The 24,970-nt window shown below is 41.6% G+C and overlaps 1 protein-coding gene across 1 annotated transcript in view; it reads right to left on the bottom strand.

Annotated features, from left to right (window-relative positions):
• Gpc4 (glypican 4) overlaps positions 1-24,970 on the bottom strand; it is a 113,897-nt gene that overhangs the window by 2,990 nt on the left and 85,937 nt on the right. The window contains exons 3-6 of the mRNA XM_027432091.2: positions 18,876-19,267; positions 6,209-6,374; positions 572-702; positions 332-478 (exon numbers count right to left, since the gene is read on the bottom strand). Coding sequence (XP_027287892.1) covers positions 332-478; positions 572-702; positions 6,209-6,374; positions 18,876-19,267 — 836 coding nt within the window. The remainder of the gene's footprint in view (positions 1-331; positions 479-571; positions 703-6,208; positions 6,375-18,875; positions 19,268-24,970) is intronic.

The raw sequence follows: 24,970 nt of genomic DNA, 5'->3' as shown, positions 1-24,970 counted from the left end.
TGAGTTGTTGACTTGTGAGACTAGCTTGGCTCTTACTGAACAGCTTAGCCTGGTTTTCTCTCCCTTTGTTGAGGTCTTTTGAGACCAAGGCTGTCTTACTGCACTGAGCTTCCCCCTGTGCATAAACTAGTGGCAGGTGCATAACAGCTCAGTAAACACACAGTGACACTAGAGGGAAGTCTGGAAATAACCCATTTCCGTGACTCTCCACATCCAACTATATTAAAAAGTGAACACTAAAAGCCTCACACTTCCAACTAAAAGTTCATTCTCGAGCAAATGTTTGCAGTTCTTTGCCATTACACACACCCATTCGTGCTAAAGTGCTCACCAGTCGGTCCAAACTAGTGCCGGCTGCTGTGGTTGGGCGTTGCTCTGGATGATAAGGTCTGAATCGAGCACTGAAGGCACTTTCAGAGATGGAGCGAGAAATTCGTCCAGCTGGGAGAGGCTTGGGAGGCCCGCAGCCTTGGAAAACCTACATTGGAAGTAAGTGAGTTCATATTAGGGATGTTACATGACAAGACAGAAGGTGTGTCTAGCTGTCCTGACCAGAATCCTTCCTCAATACCTTCTGAGACACTTGGACACTATTATCCTGCATGTTCATGATAGCATCAGAAATCTTCACATCGATGGGATCCATAACCGACTCAATGTTGAAAGGGCCCTCCAGCCTCTCCGCCACCATCAGCATGGCATCTAATAAGGGTTGGAGAAAAACAATACAGCACAGAGAGTAAACCATTAGTTCAGATTTGAGTATCAGTCTGATTATTTTACTGCCTTTGCTATTTTCAGAGGGAGGGAAGGGAAGGGGGAGAGGAGAGGGAAGAAGAGAACACACAGATTTTTTTGCAATTTATTCATATTTCCTAGCAATCTCCACCATTTCAAATTGTATCTACACATTATGTATCAGTAGCTCGCTAAAGTATGACAGGGCCAGATGAATGCTTTGTTCTGTGGCAAGGAAATTGAATCGGGAAGCTTCCATCATTTGGATTATTCAGTCCTTTGCATGTCAGCCAGCACCCAGCTGACAATCTGGCTGGGGGCAGAGTACCATGCCTGTTCTCCCAGACACTTCCCTGGGACCTTTTCCTTTCAGGTTCTATTTACGAGAGTTGAAAACATAAATCAGTTACAATCCTGGCACACCAATTCTTTTCTTTCATTTCTTTTAATGAGACATTTCAGATCCTTGAGTGCACAGTTGGATAATAGAAATGAAAGCGTTCTGGGAATCCTAATGACTTCAAATAATGAAACTTTGAGTCATGCCATTTTTGGGTTAAGATAAACTTGTTTTCAAATGTGATTTAGTAGTAACGCGCATGATTTTTTTGGATTCCAGTGAATTCACAAGACAACACACAGTGCACAAAAATTGTCCATTTGTGGTATGTAGCCTCAGTGATACCTGTATGTCACTTTTAGACTCTGGGGGAACCTGTCATTTCACAGTCAGTGCTGGATTCCTTAAAGAAAACAAGCTGTTATTTGTTTTCTTGCCATATGTGCTTTGGAGGATTATGAGTTGGTATTTTTGCCTGATAATTTGTACAAAATCAGAAGAACTCTTGGAAGTGAAATCCCCCAAAGGGAAAAAAAGGATGCATGATTATTGACACACAGAAAACTTTTGAAAAAAGTGACTTTTGATTATTGTCTGTGTGTCTGTCTGAATGTGTGCACGTGCAAGTGAGAGCAGGTGCCTGTGAAGCCACAGTTCTCTAATCCCCTGGAGTTGGAGCTACAGGTGATCGTGAGGTACCTGGCCTGGATGATGGGAACTAACTTGGGTCCTCTGAAAGAGCAATAAGCGCTCTTAACAGCTGAGCTCAAGTGGTTAGCTTTTAAATGGGGTTTTCTCCTTTACACTCCAGTGATAATGGATGGCAAGCAAAGGAGTTGGATCCCCACTGTCTACTCCTATAGCTACTTCAATGTCAAGAACTAGAAAGGAGTTTTCCTTTTCAGAATTCGGGGTGTCCCTCTCAGCTGCCACCCCAGCTGAGCTTTCTAGTGGGAAATGGCTTTAACTATCAGCATAAAAATGAAATCAAAGTTGGTTATCAACCTAGAACAAATGCTGCACAACATCTTAACCTATGAGACCATTTCTCTAAATACAATCCAGGGCCACCAACAATGAACAGACTTCTGTGAAGTGCGAAGTTTTAAAGTAATAGCAAATATAAGTTTCAGACTGCATTGTGGTAAGCACCAATAAAGTGATGCCTTAACTTTTAAGTAAAGGCTGGAAGCATGAATATGCCATTGTACTACAGGAGAGAGAAAAAGATGCTTTTGATGTGGTAACGAAAGGAGACTTTTGCAAACAAGTGGAGCACAATATAAACGTGTTTGTCACTGTCAAAGCCTCAGGACCACCGCACATTCCTTCACAAAGCCAAGAAATTGCTGGCTCAAAAAAAAAAAGTATTACGAATAAACAACAAGCATCCAAACTTCAGAGGCTTAAAAGGGGCGGGGGGTGGGGGAGATTTTGTACCTACTTTTTCCCCTAGTGGTGAGGAAAGGCAGGCCAGATCGATCGCTAATGTGTTTGTGAAAGGAAACATAAACCCCAATTCTTCTGGCTGTTTGGCGTCTTTGTAAACTCAGAGCCACTGACCATACACAAGGGCCTGGGAATGGAGAGGGAACCCGGGCCTTTGTTGGGGCCGGTGCCATGGCGTTGCGTGTTGCACAGCCGAAGAATGCGACTGAAGATGAATTCTGCCTGCGGCTCCCAGCCCTAAGCCAAAGCTGCCTGTAACCCTGCAGGAAGTCATGACTGGCTATCCATTGGTCCTTCGACAGCCACTACCAGTCCCCAAAAGAAATACCAAGAGAAATCCAAAGATGGCTGGTTAGGCGGTTTCCTTTTCTTCTGGTTGATAGAGGCTACGATTCTCATATGCATGAGATATCATACTTGTTCCTGCCTCCTGCCAGGAACTGGCTGGTGTCCCTGTCAGCAATTCCAATACTAAATTCCCATTGGCAGCAACATGTGACATTAATAGGGCTGGCTCTGTGTCAAATGAATGTTAACAGAGGCACAGTGTGACAGACAAGTTGAACCTAAGAATAATTTATGATTCTTTGAAAACCAGCTTCTTTTGGTGGTAGTGGAAGGGCAGACATTTTATAAAGGTGAGTTTCCAAAGGCAGTTTCCCATATTTGCATCCAACTTTGAATCCATCCTGATGAAGATTGACAAGACTCAAGCACTTAGAACTTGTGATGATAGGCAGATGCAGTTGCAAAAACAGGGAGAACCCAGCAGCAAGGCTGACTTGGAAAATCCCTGCTTATTTTGAGAAAGAGCTGAGTCTGGTCCAACCACAGGACAGGTTCTGAACACTGGATTTGAGTGGCCCCTCCCAAATCAACCAGAAGAGCATCCCTTTCTTGGGAATCAGCAGGAGAAGGAGGAGACAAGTGAGGGTAATGGGGATGAGTATGATCAAATACACCATATGCATGTATGAAAATATCATACGAAACCCATTATTATGTATAATTAGTGTATGCTCATAAAAACAATGTTGAAAAAGAAGTATTCCCTTCTCACTAGGGAAAGTGATTCCTTTTTCATTGTGCCTCCAATAAATAATCAGAAACCCACATCTTTAGCCTTTAAGAGCTGAAGGTAGTTTCCCAACTTAACCCCAAGATGTGATTTTTAAAAGGGAAGAAACAAATCCTTGACTATTCAGTAACTGTGCAGTCATTTGAACAGCAAAGAAAAATTCCTTAGAGAGAGAATATGAATATTTACAGCACAGGCATGTAATTGGGGCTGAGTTCTACAACCATGGAAGAGATTAATTAAACCCTTGTGAAAAATCCATGAAAAGGAACAAGAGATTAACATGTCTATTATGTCTGGCCTTTTATATATCAGCTTATTAGAAATAAAGAGTAGTGTATCCATTAAAAATGAAGTTTACATACAATTGCATACTACCTCACTCCAAAAAGTATCATTTAAATAGCTGGAGAAAAATCAATTCCAAACTCCTATGCATTGTCGCTCGGGTTTAGTTCTGTTTCTTCACAGACAGCACGCATGATTTGAAAAGTGCACCACAAGAAGAGCAGCAACAACTTAAGGCTGAAAACATGAATTAAGCCAGCCGGAGTATGGGTTTGATATGCTGGGGATTTGAAGGTCTTAGAAGACCTGGAGAGCAATTTGTAGTTTAATGCAAGGATGCAAGAGGGCCTCGGTAGTAGTCGCTGGTGGACAGGCACAAGGTGGAACTACCCCTGCACTGCCCCCAGGGTGCCTGGGTAGGAAAAGAAGTGAAGCTCATTGTCACCACAGGCTTCTGAATCCACATAGCAAACTTCCCCTCCTCTCCTCCCTTGCCCCAGAGAAAGGTCTACTATGTTCAAAGTTAAATAAAAGCCCCCACCACCTTCCTTTTAGAATGAAGCTGGAGCCACCTATGGTACAGTCCACCTGTCATCCAGTATTTGGCGGCAGGAGCTAGAGGAGGGTGAGCCTGGGCTACATGGCAAGAAAAAAGAGAAAAAAAAACGACTATCAACTCAAAAAATGAAATTTAGGACGAAAAAGTAAGTGAATCACCAACTCGACATCTGGCTATGGGGAGGGGGAGTAAGGGGGTGACCTTAGATAGGGAAATACCATAGCAAATTTTTGATTTTTCTCCCCCAGTTTCATTTCTGTTTGTGGATCCTTATGGTTTTATGCTTCTCCTTTTATGAGAGTCTATTTTTCTGCATGTAAAAGATTGTTCCAGGGTTCCAGCTTTGAGCTATCTAGGCCACAACTGTGTTAAGAGCTTAATAGTTACATCTTTCTCTCCCCGTGTCTGTGTTTAAGAACTGGTGGGAGCCAATTTACTGATGCACTTCCAAACAGACTTTAATATGGCAATTCACTCTCAGTCTAAAATGTATTTTCTTACTCCAATTTCTTCTACTCCAAAAAATTTAAACCCTCAACAAACAAAATGAAACCAAATAAAGCAAAACCAAGCCAGCAAATTACATGCATGCTCCCATGATGTGAAAGATTTAGCAAAACCTTGGCTCCTATAAAGACATTTCAATCTGCAATTCTGTAGATGTGACTAGGAGACAGAAGAGTGAATTGGTACACTCTAAGCACGGGAGTGCTGTTCTACCAATGCTAAGCTTTATGACCCTCAATATTGGCCATGGAGGTTGCAGAACTGATGTCCACGCTGGGCACTAAAGTAGACGACTGCTGGATGTTTAAATCACGTTTATGTTTTCCTCGAAATCGTAATTGCCCTTCTCAGAACCTACATAGTTTGCTTACAGTGCCGTCTGGGTTCTAGTAATGGTTTCCTAAGTGGCAGAAAAACTCAACAATCCTACTTCCTAAATAATCAGAGGGAGCATCAGTCCGCTCACGTAAAAGGACTCTACCATGGCTAAGTCCCCTACAAAAACAAGGCCTGTAATTTTCCACATCAAGGTTCTCCAGATCCGATGATCAAATAGCTATCTGATCAGTTTGCCAAAGATTTGGTTGCAATGTAAAAGAAAGAACAGTGTGTGGGGGAAGGTGTGGGTTTATGGATGGGGGGTATGCCAGAGGATAACTTCAGGATCCCTAACAATGCTACCCTCAGCTGAATATTTTTGAGACAGGGTCTTTCACTGACCTAAAACACAGCACTTATGCTAAGCTGATTGTCTCTACTTCTCAAGCCCTGGGATTACCAGTGCACCACCACACCTAGCTTTTTTTCTGATTGAGGAGATCAAACAGAGGCCCTTGTTCTAGCAAAACAAGCACTTTACCAATGGAGCCACCTGCCCAACCCAAGAGAGAATCTTCAAAGCTATTTCATAGCTTTGTGAAGACTGAACATCAGAGTGAACATGAACACAGACCTGGGATGAATACTAAAACTGCACGTTTCACAGAAAATATCAAAAAGATACCCTCCTGCAGGATTCAAAGCCAGAGCATCTAACTGTCTTCTGAAATGCCACCATTAGTGCGAGAGGACACTGACTTCAGTGCTGATTTTACTACCCTCAAAGTACTGGGTATACAGCACAGCCAGGACTCTGGCAAACATCTAACATTAAAATGAATAGAAAATTAAATAGCTAGCAATTACAACAGTCCTTGTGGCCAGAAGCGGAGTCTTCTCTAGTAAAACAATACATCAATCACTTGCTCACCTATGAAATTGTTCCACTCAAAATCAAGGTCTCCTTGGTTGGCCAAACAGCCTCTCATGATGTTCGAGCAGTAGTTGTAACAGGGCTTCACGGTCACCAGGCCCCGGCAGTGGGAGCAGTAGGTCATCTTCAGCAGGGCTTGTGTGCACTGGGCTGTGGGGTTCACCTAATGCGGAACAAGACACAACGAAAGCCATAGTCTGGTTACAATAGACACAACGGACATCGGGTCCTATTAAAGATGAGTTCATAGTGTTCTCAATTAGGAGGCTTGACTCCAGTGGAAGTAAAGTAGAGTGGGCATTAGAGAAGAGGAAGACAGGTGCTGAAAAGCTGGAGTTAGAGTTGGGGTGAGTATCAACAGAAGTTTTGTTTTGTATCCCTTTGCTTGTTGAGTGCTACTGCAGATGGAACTCAAGATCTTGCTGTAATCCCTACTTTTCAGTACCAGACTGAAACATAGCCATAACTTCTCAAATACTGATTACAAGACTTTGCATGTTAACCCCCAACTATGTTTTCCAAGGATACCCCGTGTATACTTTGTTCTATGTCCAAAGCTATGAAGAAGGTGAAACTACATGCTACAGGGCAAGGTCTGAGTAACTTTAAACATTGCAGGGTTTGTGGGAGTGCTTGTGTAACATATAATCAAAGAGATGAGGCTTCTGCTCAATTTTGAAGAAGCTACCAAATTTCAGTGGAGAAGCAAATGAAGATCATCCCAGAGACATCAATGGGCTGAATAAACAGGTATGCAACACAGTTCTTTTTTAGAAAAAGGTTGAGGGATCTCGGATAATAATGCTGCCTAGGCGGGGCGATGGAGGCTTGGACGCTGAGCAGAAACCCTATAGATGAAAGTCTGTTAAGGATTCAAACAGCAAAGATAAAACCACTACTGAAGTCAGACTAGGCTAGCCACCCTCGACAGAGAAATGGCATTTACTGTCTGTCATCTTTCTGGTTCTGTAGGATAAAACTGTTTGGGGTCATGAAAGAGCCAATTCTATCCCATCATTCATTCCCATCAATAGTTCGAAAGGATCCCAGCTAGGTATCACATGCTGCCAGCTAACTGAAAATTCCCGACACTCTCTGCCCTCTTCTCTTCTGGAGCCTTTATCAGTAGATTAGTGAGTGCATTCTTCACTATCACCAGGAACTAGTTCTTCAAGCACAGATTCTTAGAAGCAGATACTATCGCCGGGAACAAGTACTGGGATGCAGGGTGGCTAGCAATGCATGTCACCTGCTCTGGTTGTTACTTTTGATACCGCTTAGGAACAGGAACTGATGGCACTGTCAGGCTATCTGGTGCAGGTGAGTGCGTGTGCACAAACACACACACACACACACACACACACACACACACACACACACACACACACACACACACACAATTACCCTTCTCTGGCTTATTCTCAATACAACTCCAGTGTAAAAGGGAGAAAGCATGCAACAACAAGATAACTGTATACAATAAAGTTAACATTCTCTACAAAGAGTTAGGATTTTTCCACAGTTTTAACCAGTCCCAAATGTTTTCCAAAGCTTTAAATTAGTCCCTTTAACTGTGTATTAATGTACAGTAAAATTCTGGCTAACTAACATCCTTGAGAAATGGCCTCTCTGGATAACGAGATTTTCTGGATAGCTAAAGGTTCATTCCTTTGGAGCCACATGTTGTTAGGACTTTGATACTCATTCACCTCTCGTTTTATAGATGAAGAAACAGGCCTCGAGGAGGAAGGGTGCCCAAGTCATAGGATCACAGAATTCTGCATTGGAAGGGGCCTAACACCATGGATGCTGCTCTCACATTGTAGAGATAAGCAAACTGCAAGCAAAGAGATTAAACAACCTGCTGACAGCCACCCTCCCACATTGATTCCGAACCTTATCAAACATTGTGACACAAAGATTTCCCAGATGTGTCACGTTTTCCTGCCATCCTAAACATAAGATAGGGATTTCTATTCTTAGGCAGTGCTTACTTTCTTCTTTATTTTTAGTTTCAGTCCACATTAGAGAGACTTCTAAATGGCTGGAGCTTAAGAGATGTACAGGTTATGTAAATGACTTATAAAAAAACCCATGACACAGAGAAGCTAATAAACAAGGAAGACCCTAAGAGAGACATACATGGTACCCTGGAGAAGGAGTAAGGGACAAGAGTTCCTGAGCAAATTGGGAGCACAAGAGGAGGGAGGAGGGAGCTAGGAGAATGAGAAGGGGAGAAGAGGAGGGGTGAGGAGGACATGAGGGAGCAGAAAGGTTGAGTTGGGGGAAGAACAGAGGAGAGCAAGATAAGACATATCATAAGAGAGGGAGCCATTATAGGTTTAAAGAGAAACCAGGCACTAGGGAAATGTCTGGAGATCTACAAGGATGACACCAGCTAACCATCTAAGCAACAGAGGAGAGGCTACCTTAAATGCCCTCCCCTGATAATGAGATTGATGACTGACTTATATGCCATCCTAGAGCCTTCATCCAGCAGCAGATAGAAGTAGAAGCAGAGACCCACAACTAATCACTGAACTGAACTGGAACCCAGATTCAGAGAAGAATGAGTGGTGAGCAAAGGGGTCCAGACCAGGCTGGTGAAACCCACAGAAACAGCTGACCTGAACAACGGGAGCTCTTGGTCCCCAGACTAACAGCTGGAAAACCAGCATGGGACTGATCCAGACCCCAGGAACATGGGTGTCAGTGAGGAAACCTAGGAAATCTACAGGACCTCCTGTTCAGTACTTATCCCTAGCAAAGGTATGGACTTTGGGAACCCATTCCACATAGAAGAATACTCTCTGAGCCAAGACACTCGGGGGTGGGCCTAAGCCCAATCCCAAAGGATATGATAGATTCTGATGACCCCCCTATGGAACGCCTCACCCTCCCTGGGGAGCAGAAAGGATATGTGATAGGTAGGGTGTTAGTTGGGGGGTGGTAGGAGAGGAGGGGAAGGAGAGGGAACTGGGATTGTCATGTAAAACAATCTTGTTTCTAATTCAAATAAGAAAAAAAAAACCCATGACACTACTGGATATGATAGAGCACACTTCAAATTCCAGGCTCGAAGGAGGGTGAGACAGATGGAAAGCAAGTAAAAGTCAGCCTCACCTGGAGAGTGAGGCCCCACTTAAAATGATGATGATGATGATGATGATGATGATGATGATGATGATGATGATAGAAGAGAGTGAGAAGGAGGCAGAGAAAGAAGAGGAAGAGGAAGGGGAAGAAAAGGAGAAATAGAGAACAGCACTTGGTATGGTGAATATTATTCTTAAGAACTGGCAATGCCCTGGTGGAATAAATGTAGAAAGCTAAAGTGTCAACGAGTAGATATTGAGCATTTGATAAGTGTCTGGGATTATTATTTTAGATATCAAAGTAAGTGAGAATTTCTGCATTAGAATATGCAATCTGTTCTATAGAACACAAAGAAATCCCAAGGCAGAACAGACCTTTCAGAAATAAACAGAAATGTTCAAGTCAAGGTCAACAGCACATTTAAGAAGCATTTTCCAAGGCATTTTCATGGAATGGGGAAGATAACTCTAGGAGGCAACATATTACAACCCAAGTTTAACTGCAAGTCAAATCATTAATACAGTGGGCCTTGTGATGATACCCTCCCGTAAAGGAGTCTGATGTAGTCTCCAGTTAAAAATAAGAGATCAGATGAAATGACTCGACACAGTGGGGTTTTGTTAAAGAAAGATTATGGAGCTGAGTATGGCAATGTTTTTCTATTTCATTTTTTGGCTAAGTACTGGCTCATGCTCTGTGTGTGTTTTGTTGTATAATAACTAAAAATGATCACAAGGCACTTGGCTATAAGATGCTATGGGAACACTAAATAATACTACAACTGTAAAGAGAGATGGAGAAATTATAAGACAACTGGGACAAAGGAACATGTTAAACACTAACGCTAGAGAAAAATGTTCTTTCTTTTCATAGTCATAAATCAGACCACCATGCAATAGATCACATGAAAGGAATTCAGGACCTGGGAAGCAAACCCCATTTGTGGGATAAGATCTTATATAAAGGGAAGAGTTTTTAAATAGCCAGGAGATCTAAAGAGGTAGGAATCCCCTGTAGCACCTCTCACTTCTGGAAGACATTTCAATAAACTAGCATTCCAGGCCTTAGGCCACAAGTTTACCAACCTGCCCAAGCTTGGATGGTAAATCCAGTGTAACAAGAGCAGCTCTTCACTCCAATCCTGCAACATCCCCACCTCCTGGGGCTCAAGCCAATGGCTATCTCAACTGGAACCACACAGGACTTCTTAATACAAGGCAAAATAGACTGATAAAGAGCCGAAGGCATGCCAATAAACACAGGAGAGAAAATCCCAAATAAGAGTGTATTATGCTACATTTGAAATTCCCTTCTGGAGTCTCTGTTGATCCAGCGATGGTCCTTGCTGCCTGTTACATGGTAACATGCCATGCACTGCAGGATGTTCCTCCACAAGTTCTCACTGGGATCTCTATACTCCTGGATAGAAGTGAAATTTCCATCTTTCTCACTCATAAGCAACCATACAGTGCATAAAGCCCTATTTTGTTTTAGGACCACGATGGCCTTGAACTCAAGAAATCCACCAGCCTCTGCTGAAATTAAAACTATGTGCCACCATGCCTGCTCTGGAACCTTTTAAAAGGTAAAACCAAGTCTATTTATATTGTATTCCCTGGTAACCATCAGAGTCAACTGCTGCCTTCTATACATTTAAAACTTACAGAAGTAGACTTACTTTAGAAGTTCCAAAATCAAGTAGCAGCTCATGCCACGTGGGGAATAATTAAAAGAGTGATATACTCCAAGGTCTTTCTTTAATCCTCAGTTATGTATTTATCCTCTATGGTGCAGCATGCCACTTAAAATGTTCAATCCAATTGTTACTTTAGGGCACATGTCTTGACTAAGAGCTATTATTCTTTTTTATTCATTCAGTGGGGTCTGCTGAGTCCAGATGTTAGCCACTCCCAGAATCCTTAGTGCTGAGATAAGAACTGGGGTGGAGCGTTTTTTGATTATATTTCAAAATGTCACAATTTTTAGACTTCTCTTGGGGATGTAGTTATGTTTCAAATGCTTATGAAGACAGAACAGGAAAACTATATATATACTTCCCTTCCACCTTTGAACAAAAAGAATGATTTAAAGCACCTAGAGAGAACATACTTGTATAGCTTTTACAGATTCGTTTCTCTCTCTCTCTCTCTCTCTCTCTCTCTCTCTCTCTGTGTGTGTGTTGTGTGTGTGTGTGTGTGTGTGTGTGTGTTGTGTGTGAGAGAGAGAGAGAGAGAGAGAGAGAGAGAGAGAGAGAGAGAGAGAGAGAGAGAGAGAGAGAGAGATTGTCTGGGTCTGAGCAATGAGTCTGACTAACGAAAAATGGTTGAAGAGGCATTTGAAGGAACAGTTTGTGTGTGAGAGAGAATGTATGTGGAGGCCAGAAATCAACCTTGAATTCTTCAGGAGCTATCTACCTTGTTTGTTCATGATAATGTTAATACAGGAGTCTCTCACTGGCCAGCAGCTCACAAATTAGGCTAGACTGGCAGGACATTGATCTCCAGGAATGCATGTCTCTCTCTATCCCCAGTGCTGGGACTCTAAGCATATATTGCTTGCTGCACCCTGTTTTTTTTTTTTTTACAGGAACAGCAGGAGAGAGGAGAAAGGAAAGAAATTGAGAGAAAAGAAAGGGGGAGTAGAGAGGGGGACAGAGAGGAAGAGAAAAAAGAGCCACACCCTTTTTAATGGGTTCTGTTTATCAAACTCAGATCATCATGCTTGTAAGACTAGGAAAAGCACTTATTCAGCGATTTCTCCCTCTAGCTGAAGAGGGTCTTGAAATCTAGATTGAAGAAAAAACAATTTGTTTCATGACCAAGTTATCACACATAGCTTTTGCTGGCTTTTCTTGAATACTTAGGTTTTATTGAAAACTAGGTTTTATGGAATACTTAGGATGTACCACATTCCTTACCTTATGACATGTATTAACTCATTTACCCCTCAAAACAATTGTGTGAGGCAAGCATTAACATCTGATTTCAGAGTTGAAGTAGGAGGCGGCCCAGGAATGTTCAGGGATTCACACAAGGTTTTTAGGTAAATGGCAGAGCTGAAAGCTGAGCTTTGGACCTACGCAATCTGGTTCTAGATTACATGTACTTAACTTCCTTGATGTCTAACATTCTTTTCAGTGATGAGGACCAAATCTAGGTCTCATCCATGTCAGAAAAGTGATACACCCCAGATGCTTTGGTGAGTATCTACATGGCTTCTTTGGAATCACAGGCTAGAGGAACCATGAGGGCAGCACAGGGGCTCTCAGACCTCACACACCAACTACACACTCAGTGAACACTCAGCTACTGCACTGAATGCTTTCTAATGATAAGGTGTAGTTTTTTCATGTTTACTGGAGAAATGAATCATGTTTTATGTAGGAGGGCAATTTAGGACACGACTATATGGAGCAATGCATACTAGATACTTGGAGGAGAGGACATATTGTTTAATAAAATAATAATGACTTACTCAGTACTAGTACCGTGCCTTAAAACTGGTCAAGCTGCCATAGGGGTGAGAAAAGAGATATAATTACAGTGTATTACTCACCAGCCCTGCTCACAAAGAGTTCAAAGGCTCAAAAAACACCAGTGGACACAGCAGAAAGGAGTTCTATTGGCTAAGGAGTGCAGTTGAGTGGTAGGATACTTGCCTAGCAAGCACAAAGCCCAGGGTTTCATCCTGAATACCACAAAAGTCCCCCTTTAATAAAACAAACTAGAAAACAACTTGTATTTTACCTAAGTTCTAAAGTTTTTTGAATGAATAGCAGCTAAATGTGGCAGAGATAATAATTTCTAGAGAAAGGACAAGGTTTATATAGAAGGAAGAAGGGGCTAACAATATTTATGGAAGGGTGGGAACATATGTTCTCTTTTGCTTCTGGACTGAATGTTTCTGTATTAACTCCAACACCAAAATCAATTTGACTAATTGACCCATCATCCCAATTTCTAAAACTCTTAAAACCCTTTGCAACTGACCAATGTTTTTCTCAGCATTAAGGAAGCACCTGACAATGTACCATAGTAAGGGTCACTGGGAAAGACATTCATTTACTTTTTATAAAAGGACCCATATTGGAGAGCAGGCCCTGCACCTCACCTGGGCAGCACAACAGATCCAACTCTATTAGGTGAGGTGTGGGTGAGCCAGCCCTGAATTTGTGAGCATGGAAGAACTGTCCTTATTACTCATCTGTCATGTGGTGGCATGGGCAAGAGATGCCCTCCAATGCCCAAGGCAGGTGGGAGAGCTGGCCCTGAGGTCATAAGAGCAGGAGAGCAGCACTTGATAGAGTGGCCCCTATACCTCACCTGGGCAACACAGTAGAGCTCGAATGAGGGTGTAGGTGTGAGAGATCTGACCCTGAGAATGTGAAGACAGGAGAACTGGCCCCAACCCTTGTTCATCACTGCAAGGGGTGAACTATCCATGGCAATGCTGGAGAGCTCACCCTGGTGGTGAAGACAGGAGAGAGTTGGTGGGCTGACCAACCCAACAGGTACCCAGGACAAGAACCAGGGTTGTGAGTTGGCCCACCCCAACTTCGACCCCCATCTGTGATCTGCTGGAGCATCGAGGAAGGCCTTTGCTCCTGGGTTCTTTCTTTAGAACAGATAAACAGAGAAAGGAAGGGAAAGAGATGGAAGAAGAGGAAAAGGAGGAGGTGGAGGGGGGACAGCAACAACCCCCTCTTCTAACCCTTCCTGAGAGTGTGTGTGTGTGTGTGTGTGTGTGTGTGTGTGTGTGTGTGTGACATCTGTATGCCATATCTGCTATAAAAAGCCTTTATAGAAAAGTCTCCTTGGAAAGCCTTTTTTTTTAAACAAAACAAAATTGAGCCTGTCTACCAAATAACCTGCATTTTCTGAGCACCACATTAAAAACTCCAATGAGCAGCCTGCAAAATGAAAACTGGTAGAATAGAGCTCTTTCCATGGCCTGGATTTCATTTCGGAAATTCAGAATGAGCCTTAAGCCACATTACACAGCAATGACAGCGAGCATGCTGCATTCAAGTTAGAAACGCATCGCCTGTAGTTGATTCCAGCTCAGCATGCATCTGTTGCTGTGCACTGCCCCGCTCCTCTGCCCTCTTTTTTTTTTTTTTTTTTTTTTGCAGCCTCTCACACCAAACAAACAGAAAAGGTCTAGATTTTCATCTGTTGCCTGGTAACATAAGCACCCAATAAAAACAACAGGAAATATTTCACAAAATTATGGTAAGAGAAAGAGCTAGGGAGCCCACACTTGCCGTGGGATGTGATGAGTTTATTCAGCAGTTTCCTAAGTCATTTCCAATTCAGTACACACACAAAGAAGGAATGATGAGACGTTCTTGCTGTTGATCTGATAAGGGAATTTTGTATAATGTATAGAATGCACTCAAATTCACTCAAGAATATTTGTGGGCACATGGGAGATAGAATAGAAGCTGCACAAATACCTGATATTGTGTCTTATTTTTGTCTGAACTAACTGGACTGTTACACTCCATAAATGAAAATATGATTATATTAACTCTTTTAAAGACTCTACAGTTTTTGCTCTTTTTCTACTTTGCAGTATTTCTTTTTAAACTGTTCTTTGTATATATTCATTGTGTGTGGTACTGTTACCTAGGGATAATTTCATACAGGTACATTGAGTGTAACTTCACATAGCCCGCTAACCTCCATTTTCTCACTCCTTTCCCTCCCATCAGTCTCCTTTTGTCCCCCTAAACAGTTTCTCTTCTACTCTTATGTTGCAGTTTTATGTCAGGGTATCTATATAAAATCAAGAAATCACAAAGCAAATATCTAGCATTTGTCTTTCTGAAATTGGTTTAATTTAAGGGTGTTTGTGATCTTCACTTATTCATCCTTTTGGCACACATACTTATCCCTGTCCCTAACATATCTCAAGTCCTACCATGCCCTTTGCAATCCTAGCCTTTGTGTCTAAGTAAAAAGAAAATACGAATAAAGACAGAATGAAAGTTTGTACTTGGTTCCTTTAAAAACTTACTTGCATTTATGATGATGTGGGGGAAATAACAAAATAACGTGTAGCACCAGGATCACTGGAGAGTAGAGGGGAGAAGAGAGGGATGCACAGAGATAGTTTAAGGCAGGAGAGTCACTCATATATTTTGATGGTAAGGCACTATTGTCTAATTATAGCCCCTGCAGTTTGGGATGCGGGTGTAGACACAGTCCCATTATGCTAGTGTTAATTGAAACCATGAGAATGTATCTCTTTGGCAGAAGAGCTATTAATTTTCATGGTGCATGTAACCACTTGTGCATTTCTTAAGCACCACAAGAGACTCCACCCTTCTAGGCAAAACTGCTGCTACAAGAAGGTAAGTAAGAAATGCATCATGAAACAAGACAGATAACGATGGAATAAGTAATACAAAGATGTGTAGCAGCAGGATATTCTTGAACCATCTGTTACTAATTCAGAGGGTATCTCTGCAGTTGCAATCATAAGGCTCCAAGTAGTGCGCTGACAGTGCTGGGCCCAGCAAATCTGAAGCAAGGCAAGAGTACTTTAAGCAAGCAGTGCCCTTTTCAGGAAGGAAGGAAGGAAGGAAGGAAGGAAGGAAGGAAGGAAGGAAGGAAGGAAGGAAGGAAGGAAGGAAGGAAAGCTTGCTGGTGCTAACGGCCCTTTCAAGGGCTTTGTGGTGATCAAATTATTATTCATCTTGGAAGTACAAAACAGAGCTGGAAAAACAAGGTGTCCACCCAACAGAAAGTGAGACCATCTCTGAGTTAAGCATTCAGTGAGTAGCCCCAAGGCCAGGATGTTTCTGCAGCTTGCCTTTAAAGATCTCTTTGTAGTCAAGTGGTTCGGGACTCTTCAGTTGGCAAATACATTCCCTTATTCTGAAAGGCCTTTTTCAGGTTAGAGACCACTAATTTTATAAGGTACCAAAAAAAACTACATTTGTTAAATTGTCTTTCCATGGATAACAACTGGGTAAGGATTAGCAGGTGAAGAAACCCATAGACAGGAAGAAAAAAAACTACTCAATATATAAACTAGAAGAGAACTATAATTATAAGTTTTACTGTTGTGTTATTCAAATAATATAAACCAACTTAGTTGAAGGTTTTGGTTTTAAATCAGTCCTTAAGTCCAGAAGTTATTCAATAGTGAAACACACAAATAAAAAAAAAACCTTAAGAAGTTATGTTAAAAAGTAGCTTTCCTTCTTCTCCAACTACAGTAGAGCTGTATTTCATTAATGTAAAGAAGGTATTTTTCAAATACTTGCTTAGGGCCGTGCACTATTTTTCTCTTTATAACTTATAATTTGAGTTCATAATGTACACATAACACACAGGTGCATCTGTATCTATGGGTATTTACACCACACATTGACTCCTTCCTGCCCAGTCACCTTCAGAACAACATAAAGAATTGCTAAAAGCAGGCAAATGTGTCAGGTAAATGTCTATGCCAATGATATGGGCCTCAAAGAATGTGGACTGTGGACTACTTAAGTATTTCCAAGATTAAAAATGATTGCTTATGTTGATAGAAGTACAGCATTGTGATTATTTTCCCGATTACCTTAATTCAAATGGCCCACCAAATATTTGCCACAGACAATGAAGGCATCAGAAGGAAAAGGAGAGGGTGGACAAAAATATACTGCAAAGAAATTGCTAACAATTCACAGCCTGGAGATGAGAGAACCAGCAAGTGAATACATATTATTTCTTAATTCCAAATTATCAACACCTGTTTTCTAGAACATCCTAGTCTTTAGCCTCATTTGCTTCACTCTGATAAATCCCAGCTTCCTCTCTAACTAAGGTGACAGTACATTCTGTGCACTTGGTTGCTCATTAACAGTTAGTAGTCCCTGTTGCCTGGTTATGTTTGTTAATAAGCATCTGTTGGTTTAGACAGTAAGTGCCTTGGCTTGGATAATAAATTACATGGTCATCCTAACTGTAGATGAGCTCTGTGAAAGTTAATCTGGTGGGTGTTTTGTAGTACTGTCCATTTTTCACATTGACCTTTTGTCTAATCACAGAAACAAGCAAATGACAAAAGAAAAAGCTACTGTTTATGCACACAGGGTTTTGAACAGTGGCTTACAAACTGGGAGCCTAAGATAAGAGCCCTAAGAGCAGTCTGGCAAAGATGACTTTGCTTCAGTATAGATGCCTCTCCCTGGTATTAAGCCATAAAAGATGTCTTAACTTAAATTTCTATTGCTGTGATAGACATGACTAAATGTTTGTCTTACATATCCTGGGCCACAGCCCACACTGAGGAAGCCATGGAGGAGAACTGCTTACTGGCTTGCTCTCCATAGCTTGCTCAATCTGCTGTCTTATACCAATGAGGACCTTCCCATGGGTAGCAGCATCATCCACAGTGAGATGGACCTTCCCACATCAGTCATAAAGCTCTGCACACTCAACACCTTCTGCAGTCCCAGATTCCAAAATGCTTCACATCAGCGTAGTGGTGTAAGGTCCTTCAAAAATGTTCAGGGGCTTAAGGGTTACAGCTCAGTAGTAGAGCGTGGACTATACATCTGCAAAGCCCCAGGGTTCTAGTCCCAGTGCTACAGAAACTAAAAGCCTGCAAATCTCACCAAACGGTGAACCATTTCCACTTTGAAATCTTGCTCAAAATCCTACTGCAGGAAATCTAGGAGAGCAAAGCCTCTCTGTGGCACTTAAAGCACCGATGCTCAGTCTTACACACTCATGAAGGCCCTTTCTAAGGTGGCTCCATGGAACAAAGTCTGAAAAATCCTTTTCTAATCCAACTCATTTTAGTTTACAAGAGGTTCATTTCTTACCACATATTACAATAGTATTTTCTTTATGATAATCCTATAACCAAATTCATGATCAAGACCTGAATAGTGCAGTCATTGTCATGAAAGTTCTAGCACACTTTACAATGTGTGCGCATTAAACAAACACTCATGAATACTGATGATTTCCTAGTCTGCAACTAGTGGGCTCAAACATGGTCATTTAAAATAACCATGTGTGGAAAAAAAAGAACTGAGTGTGGAGCATGAGAAAGGGGGAAGGGGGTGGCTTTTGCAAGAAGAAAAAGAACTAAAAGCAGATCAGATGAATGTTGATTTGCTAAAATCATTTTAAAATTAAGATTTTGGAGTCAATGTACATGCCCATCTAAGAATGGCTACCAAAGAGACTACAGAAAATAACAATGATATATAAAGATATTTATCCTAGCTGGGCAGTGGTGGTGCATGCCTTTAATCCCAGCACCAAGGAGGCAGAGACAGAGGCAGGTAGATCGCTAGGAGTTCAAGGCCAATCTGGTCTACAGAGTGAGTTCTAGGACAGGCAGGGCTACCCAGAGAAACACTGTCTCAAAAAATAAACAAACAAAAATAGAGCTTACCCTAGTACTGCATGCATGTGGCCAAAGTGTGGGAAGTGAGATACCAAGAAAAGATTATTATTGAACCAATGGAACCCCAATGACTTCTTTACCAACCTTTCTCCAACCTCCGTTTGAAACCAAACCAACCAAAACTCAAAACACAGAAGACACACAGAGAACTTACCACAGAGACTTTGCTCACTACATCCCTTGCAACTGCTAAGCCTTGAGCAAAAGTCCGGGCTGCAACAAAGGCACGCGTAACCTGGAGCTTCAGTTTCCGAGGGACATCTCCAAAGGGCTTCAGCTGCTCTGTATATTTGCTCACACATTCCAGGTACTCATCTGTAAAATGGTACTGAGAGTTCACCAGGCGGAACATGCGCTCCAGAAGGCGAGCCCAGAAGTCATTTAGCATTTCTTCCAGGTTCACGTTTCCCGCCACATAGTAGCGCTTCAACTCTACGAAGAGATCTTTAAATAGCTCTGAATTTTGCATGTATAAGTGGCCATATGTCTTCACAAACATATCATTCAGGGATTTCTCTGCATTCTCAAGCAGTTCTTTGAAGAATTCTAAAAAGAAAAATCCAAAAAAGGGAGGGAGAAAAAATAAGAAAGGCTGTTTTCCAGTAATTCAATAAGTGAATGAGATAAACTTGAAAAGAAAAGCATTTGTGTCATCCAACTGGGAAGCATGTTTGTATGTAGAGTGTACTTCTGAGGCATTTGCATCTCAAATTCTTTGTCAGTGAAAATTAGTCTATCACAAAGTTACTCTTTCATAGATGCCCACATCCAAGATAAGGAGAAGGAAAACTTAAATTAGCAGCTTCTCAGGAATCAGTACAACATTCTGAAATCCCTCAACAAACAATGGCAGGCTGGACATGGTGATGCCGGCCTGGAATGCTAGCACTTGGGAGGCAGGAGGATCAGGAGTTCAAGGCTAACCTCAGCTACCCAGTCAAGCTGAGGCTGAACACAAGACTGGCTTAAAACAAATAAATGAACAAACAAGTAAGCCAGAAAACAGCAGCAGCAGCAACTAAAAACAAACAAGCAAAAATAGATATACAAGAACACAGTATCACTAAAAGATGAGGTTTTCCCAAAATATCTTTATAAGACCCTAGAGCAGTAGTTCCCACCCTTCCTAATGCTGTGACCCTTTAATACAGTTCCTCATGTTCATGGTCTAGACAGTGGTTGTCACCCTTCCTAATGCTGTGACCCTTTAATACAGATCCTCATGTTGATGGTCTAGACAGTGGCTCTCAACCTTCCTAATGCTGTGACCCTTTAATACAGTTCCTCATGTGGATGGTCTAGACAGTGGTTCTCACCCTTCCTAATGCTGTGACCCTTTAATACAGTTCCTCATGTTGATGGTCTAGACAGTGGTTCTCACCCTTCCTAATGCTGTGACCCTTTAATACAGTTCCTCATGTTGATGATCTAGACAGTGGTTCTCAACCTTCCTAATGCTGTGACCCTTTAATACAGTTCCTCATGTTGATGGTCTACACAGTGGCTCTCACCCTTCCTAATGCTGTGACCCTTTAATACAGATCCTCATGTTGATGGTCTAGACAGTGGTTCTCAACCTTCCTAATGCTGTGACCCTTTAATACAGTTCCTCATGTTGATGGTCTAGACAGTGGTTCCCACCCTTCCTAATGCTGTGACCCTTTAATACAGTTCCTCATGTTCATGGTCTAGACAGTGGCTCTCACCCTTCCTAATGCTGTGACCCTTTAATACAGATCCTCATGTTGATGGTCTAGACAGTGGTTCTCACCCTTCCTAATGCTGTGACCCTTTAATACAGATCCTCATGTTGATGGTCTAGACAGTGGTTCTCACCCTGCCCAATGCTGTGACCCCCAACCATAAAACTGCTTTCATTGCAACTTCATAACTGTAATTTTGCTCCTGTTATGAATTGTAACGTAAATATCTGATATGAAGGATATCTGATATGTGACCTCCGGAAAGCATTGTTCAACACCTCCTTCAAGCAAACCAACGACTCACAGGTTGAGAACTACTGCTCTAAACCAAAGTAAATCATACGATTATGACATAAGATTAGGACAGTTGTTTCAAAGATTGTTGTTTCCAACTTTTTTTAAAACTTATCTACAGGACATGCTTGGAAAATGGAAAATGCTTGGGGACACAGAACATAATGAAACAGCCCTAGAATCAAATATCTCCTTCTGGAAATAATTTCTTGAGGGGTTTCTCTGTGATGCTACTGTTACAATGGTATTCAACTTGTCTTTGGGGTTCTAAAGGTTGCAGAGATGAAGTCATAATATCATTACAGCTCTGGTGTATATGTAAAATGACATGGAAAAAATAACTGAAAATGCAAATGACAATATCTGGATGTTTCAGATTTATGCCTTGGCCACCATACAAAGCCAGAGTGCTGAAGATTTTATTTTTTTCAATAAAAATGGTAAATTTTTCACTTGAAGTGCAAAGAGAAACACAGGAGAATTGCCAGGTCAGCTAGCCTCACATCCACACTATTCATCTTCTTGATCCTGTAACACACAAGATGAGGACTGATACCCAGGTTGTCCTCTGACCTTTACTCCACACTGAGCCATGTGGACTTGTATTAACACAAGACTGTATGCACATGTATGTGCACTTACTCAAAGATTTCTTTAAAAAAAAAAAGAATGAGAAACTAACATTAATCATTCTTAAAGAATTTCTTGCCTGGTATAAAAATAAACACCCCATGATATTAAGTTTATAAGCAGGAAATATAATGAATACCAGAGCAAAATATAAGGACTTCATCCAATGAGAAGCTGTGTCTAAGTGGATGGGAAGAAAACGTGATGCCACTTGAAAGGCAGAGCACTGGTGTACTCATCAAACTGCAAGAGTGCCACAAGTGTGTTCTCTTCCCACGCTGGGAGGACAAACCAGAGACTCACAGCTCATTCCAAATAGGTTTTCAAAACTCTGGGACTGAGAAGAGCCTTTCGGAAGAAGAGAAGTATAGCTTTCCCTACATGCCAAGAGAGACCATATCAATGCTTCTTGTGCCCCTAACTCATCAATACATACTTCTTTGAGGTTTAGGGCTAAAGTCCAAAGTTCTTTCTGCTTCCAGATTTGTAGCCTTTGTCTTTTGGTTTGTTTCTTCACTCTTGTTTCTAGTTGTGGATTTTTCCCCTTTCTTTCCACTACTTCTGGTGTTTTGTTTCCAGTGTTTTCTCCAGAGTTCCTTCTACACAAGAACCAAATAAAAAAAGCCCACGTATCCTCTTAGTAAGAGAGCAGAGAATACAAAGAACTAAGAGAACTTATGAGAGTTCTCCAGAGGAACAGAACCAAAAAATAACTAATTATAGAGGGGATTTATTAGACTGACTCCCACAACCACAGAGACTACAAAGTCCTGTGATGGTTATCAACACACGGGAGAGCCAGGGAGACCAGTATGTCCTAAGTCTAAGAAGCTGAAGCCTCAGGATGACAGAGGCCTGTGATATAGGCCCAGTCCAAGGTCAAAAAGCCTCCCAAAGAGCTACTGGTCCCAAGGAAAATCTGATGTGTCTAAGTACCAGCAGGAGAAAACACAGGAACTTGAAAAGCTCATCAGCAGGAACTAGGTTCCCCACTTCTACTGTGTTACTGTTGCATCAGGACCAGCAGCCTATTAGATGTTGCTGCCTACAAGGGCAGTGTCTTCCTCTCCTTAGTCCACTGGCCCATACACCAGTCTTCTCTGAAAAACACCTCCAGAGACACATCTAGAAGGATGCTTTACCATATCTCTGGGGCCCTTTCAACGACCCAAACTCGAGGAGGAATCCAAGTGGGGAGGCCTTTTCTTGTCTATGACATTCCCCTGAAAACCTCTCCAAGTGTATGCCAAAGATCAACAGCACATCAATATTGCCTAGGCACTTGCCAGAAATCAAGCACTTGGCCCCACCCCAGACTCACTGAACCAGAAACTCTAGGTGTGGATCTAGCCATGCGTGACTATTGTGCCCTCAAGTTAGAGAACAACTCTAACTGATGAAAAACGTCTCCATTTCACTGCAGACCTGGGACTCAGCTGAGTGTAAGGTATTCTGGGAAAGCAGTACTGTTTTAAAGGCAGAGAATGGGGGTTTCTTTCCAATGAATTCCCTCTTAAAAATACTATTACCTTCCACAATGTTTTGTGGTTTCTTGGGGATAAATTTTCTTATATAGGGTCTTTCATCTATGTGTTAACATAAATGACTAATACGTGCAGCATTTTCCCTTAATTCCAAGTTGGGGAGCCTAAGGGTACTAGGGAATCTCAAATATCATCTGATCTATGTCATTTACCATGTCCTTGGTAAATGGTGCTTGTTGATCAGGGGCATAAAATGTGTAAGAGGATTGTGTCAGTACATGTCTGTAGAGTGAATTCTAATTGGTCTTAACAATAAAAACCCAGAGTTAGATATCGGGGTAAATGCTGAAAGATCAGAGAAGTAAAGAAGCCAGCCACTAGAGAAACCTTTTACCTCAACCAAATCATCAGACCACAGTGGGCAAGATGCTGTCTCTAGGAATCCTCAAACTGAATGCAATGAACTCCTGTCTCCCACTGCCTTACATTCCTCTCTGCACCCACCCATACCCCTTCCTGTCTCCACCTTCCAAGTGCTGGGATTAAAGGCATGTCCAAGTGCTTTGATCACCTTTGTGTGAGCGCTGTTTCTCTTTTATACTGGATCAATCTCCAGTAGCCCAAGTTGGCCTTGAACTCACAGAGGTCTGCCTGCCTCTGCCTCCCTAATGCTAAGATTAAAGGTGTGTGCCACAACTGCCTGGCTTCTATGGCTAACTAGTGTGGCTAGCTCTGCACTCTGATCTTCAGGAAAGTTCTATTTGTTACAACACAAATAAAATATCACCACACATGTCCAGTAAGCTATACATGCATATTGGAAAAAGAAAGCCTGGTCACTGAGAATAGTATCCAAACTTTATGCCAACCAAGTTCTATTTTGAAAAACTGACAACAACCACAGATCCTTCCCTACATTTTTATCATTGTTCGTAACATTGGTATACCCCAGAAGAAACAGTGTTAAGAATTATTTGGCTAGTGCTTTTGTATTCATTTAATAAACTAGTCTATTTTTTTTATATCCACAGCACCGACAGTCATGGTTTTAAGGGGTAGGAGACACAGTGGTCCATTGGGTTTAATTTAATTTAAAAGTTTGAAAATTGTCAAGACTGATCCTTTAGGGCTTCATAGTGTTGTATGTCAAAAACATTCTATGAAGAAAGTTCAGCATTCTGGTTTTTGTTTTTTGACACAGAGTCTTGCTATGTTAGCCAGGCTGGGCTCAAACTCACAGGGACCTGCCTGCCTCTCCCTCCCCAGGGCTGAGATTAAATGTGTGCACCACCATGTTCAGTAAGTTCAATCATGCTGGTCTGAAACTGGCCCAGAGATGCAGCTATTTGGCATACGGTTACATAAGAAAAATGACCTAATGAGAAAGAAACAGATTTGATGATGACATATCCCTCTGTCCAGCATTACCACAGGACTTTACATTGGCTCCCATCACTCACATTTTCTTGCAAAATGTAAGCCTCTGTGCACATGCAAGTGTGTGTGTTTATGGCAGCATGTGCTTTAGGAGATTAGTGTGGTGCCACATACACACTAAATCCTAATGTATCTCATTACCCAGAAAATTTATCTTCTTGCCTTCACACATTAAAAGACTCTTTTATGTGGCCATTTAAGTTGCAGATATAAAGAATATTTGAATGGGTATGTGGTTAATAAATGCTTGAGAAATTCTATAAAACTAATATAACAAGTTAAAACCTCGCAGCTTAATCTCTCCAAATGGCTATGCAATTTGACAAGTCTGTACTGAGTGCCTATTATGGGCTCAAGTCAAAGCACACAGCTTTACCATGTATCTTAAGCTTTCTTCTGTCCAATCAGACTGCAACAAAAATTTCTAGAAAGACAAATTTCCCCTAGCCAATGTACCTTTACTATACAGTCACTTTAGTCTGTGGTTTTCTGAGTGCACTAGAGACTTTAAAACATCTATACAATTCTTAATCCTTCATTTCATATAGTGAGTTCCTCAATATTCATCTATTTCACCCCGGAGTCAACCGAACGAACATGAAGGAGACCCAAACTCATTTCTCCTTAGACCCATTTTGTTAATGGGACTATTCCACCTGGTTTTTGTATTTGCCTTAAAATGATGGCAAATAACATGTAAA

This window comes from Cricetulus griseus, chromosome X, assembly GCF_003668045.3.
Source record: "Cricetulus griseus strain 17A/GY chromosome X, alternate assembly CriGri-PICRH-1.0, whole genome shotgun sequence".
Lineage (NCBI taxonomy): Eukaryota > Metazoa > Chordata > Mammalia > Rodentia > Cricetidae > Cricetulus > Cricetulus griseus.
Note: the sequence above shows the minus strand (reverse complement) of the source record. Positions and strands in the feature narration are given on the sequence as shown.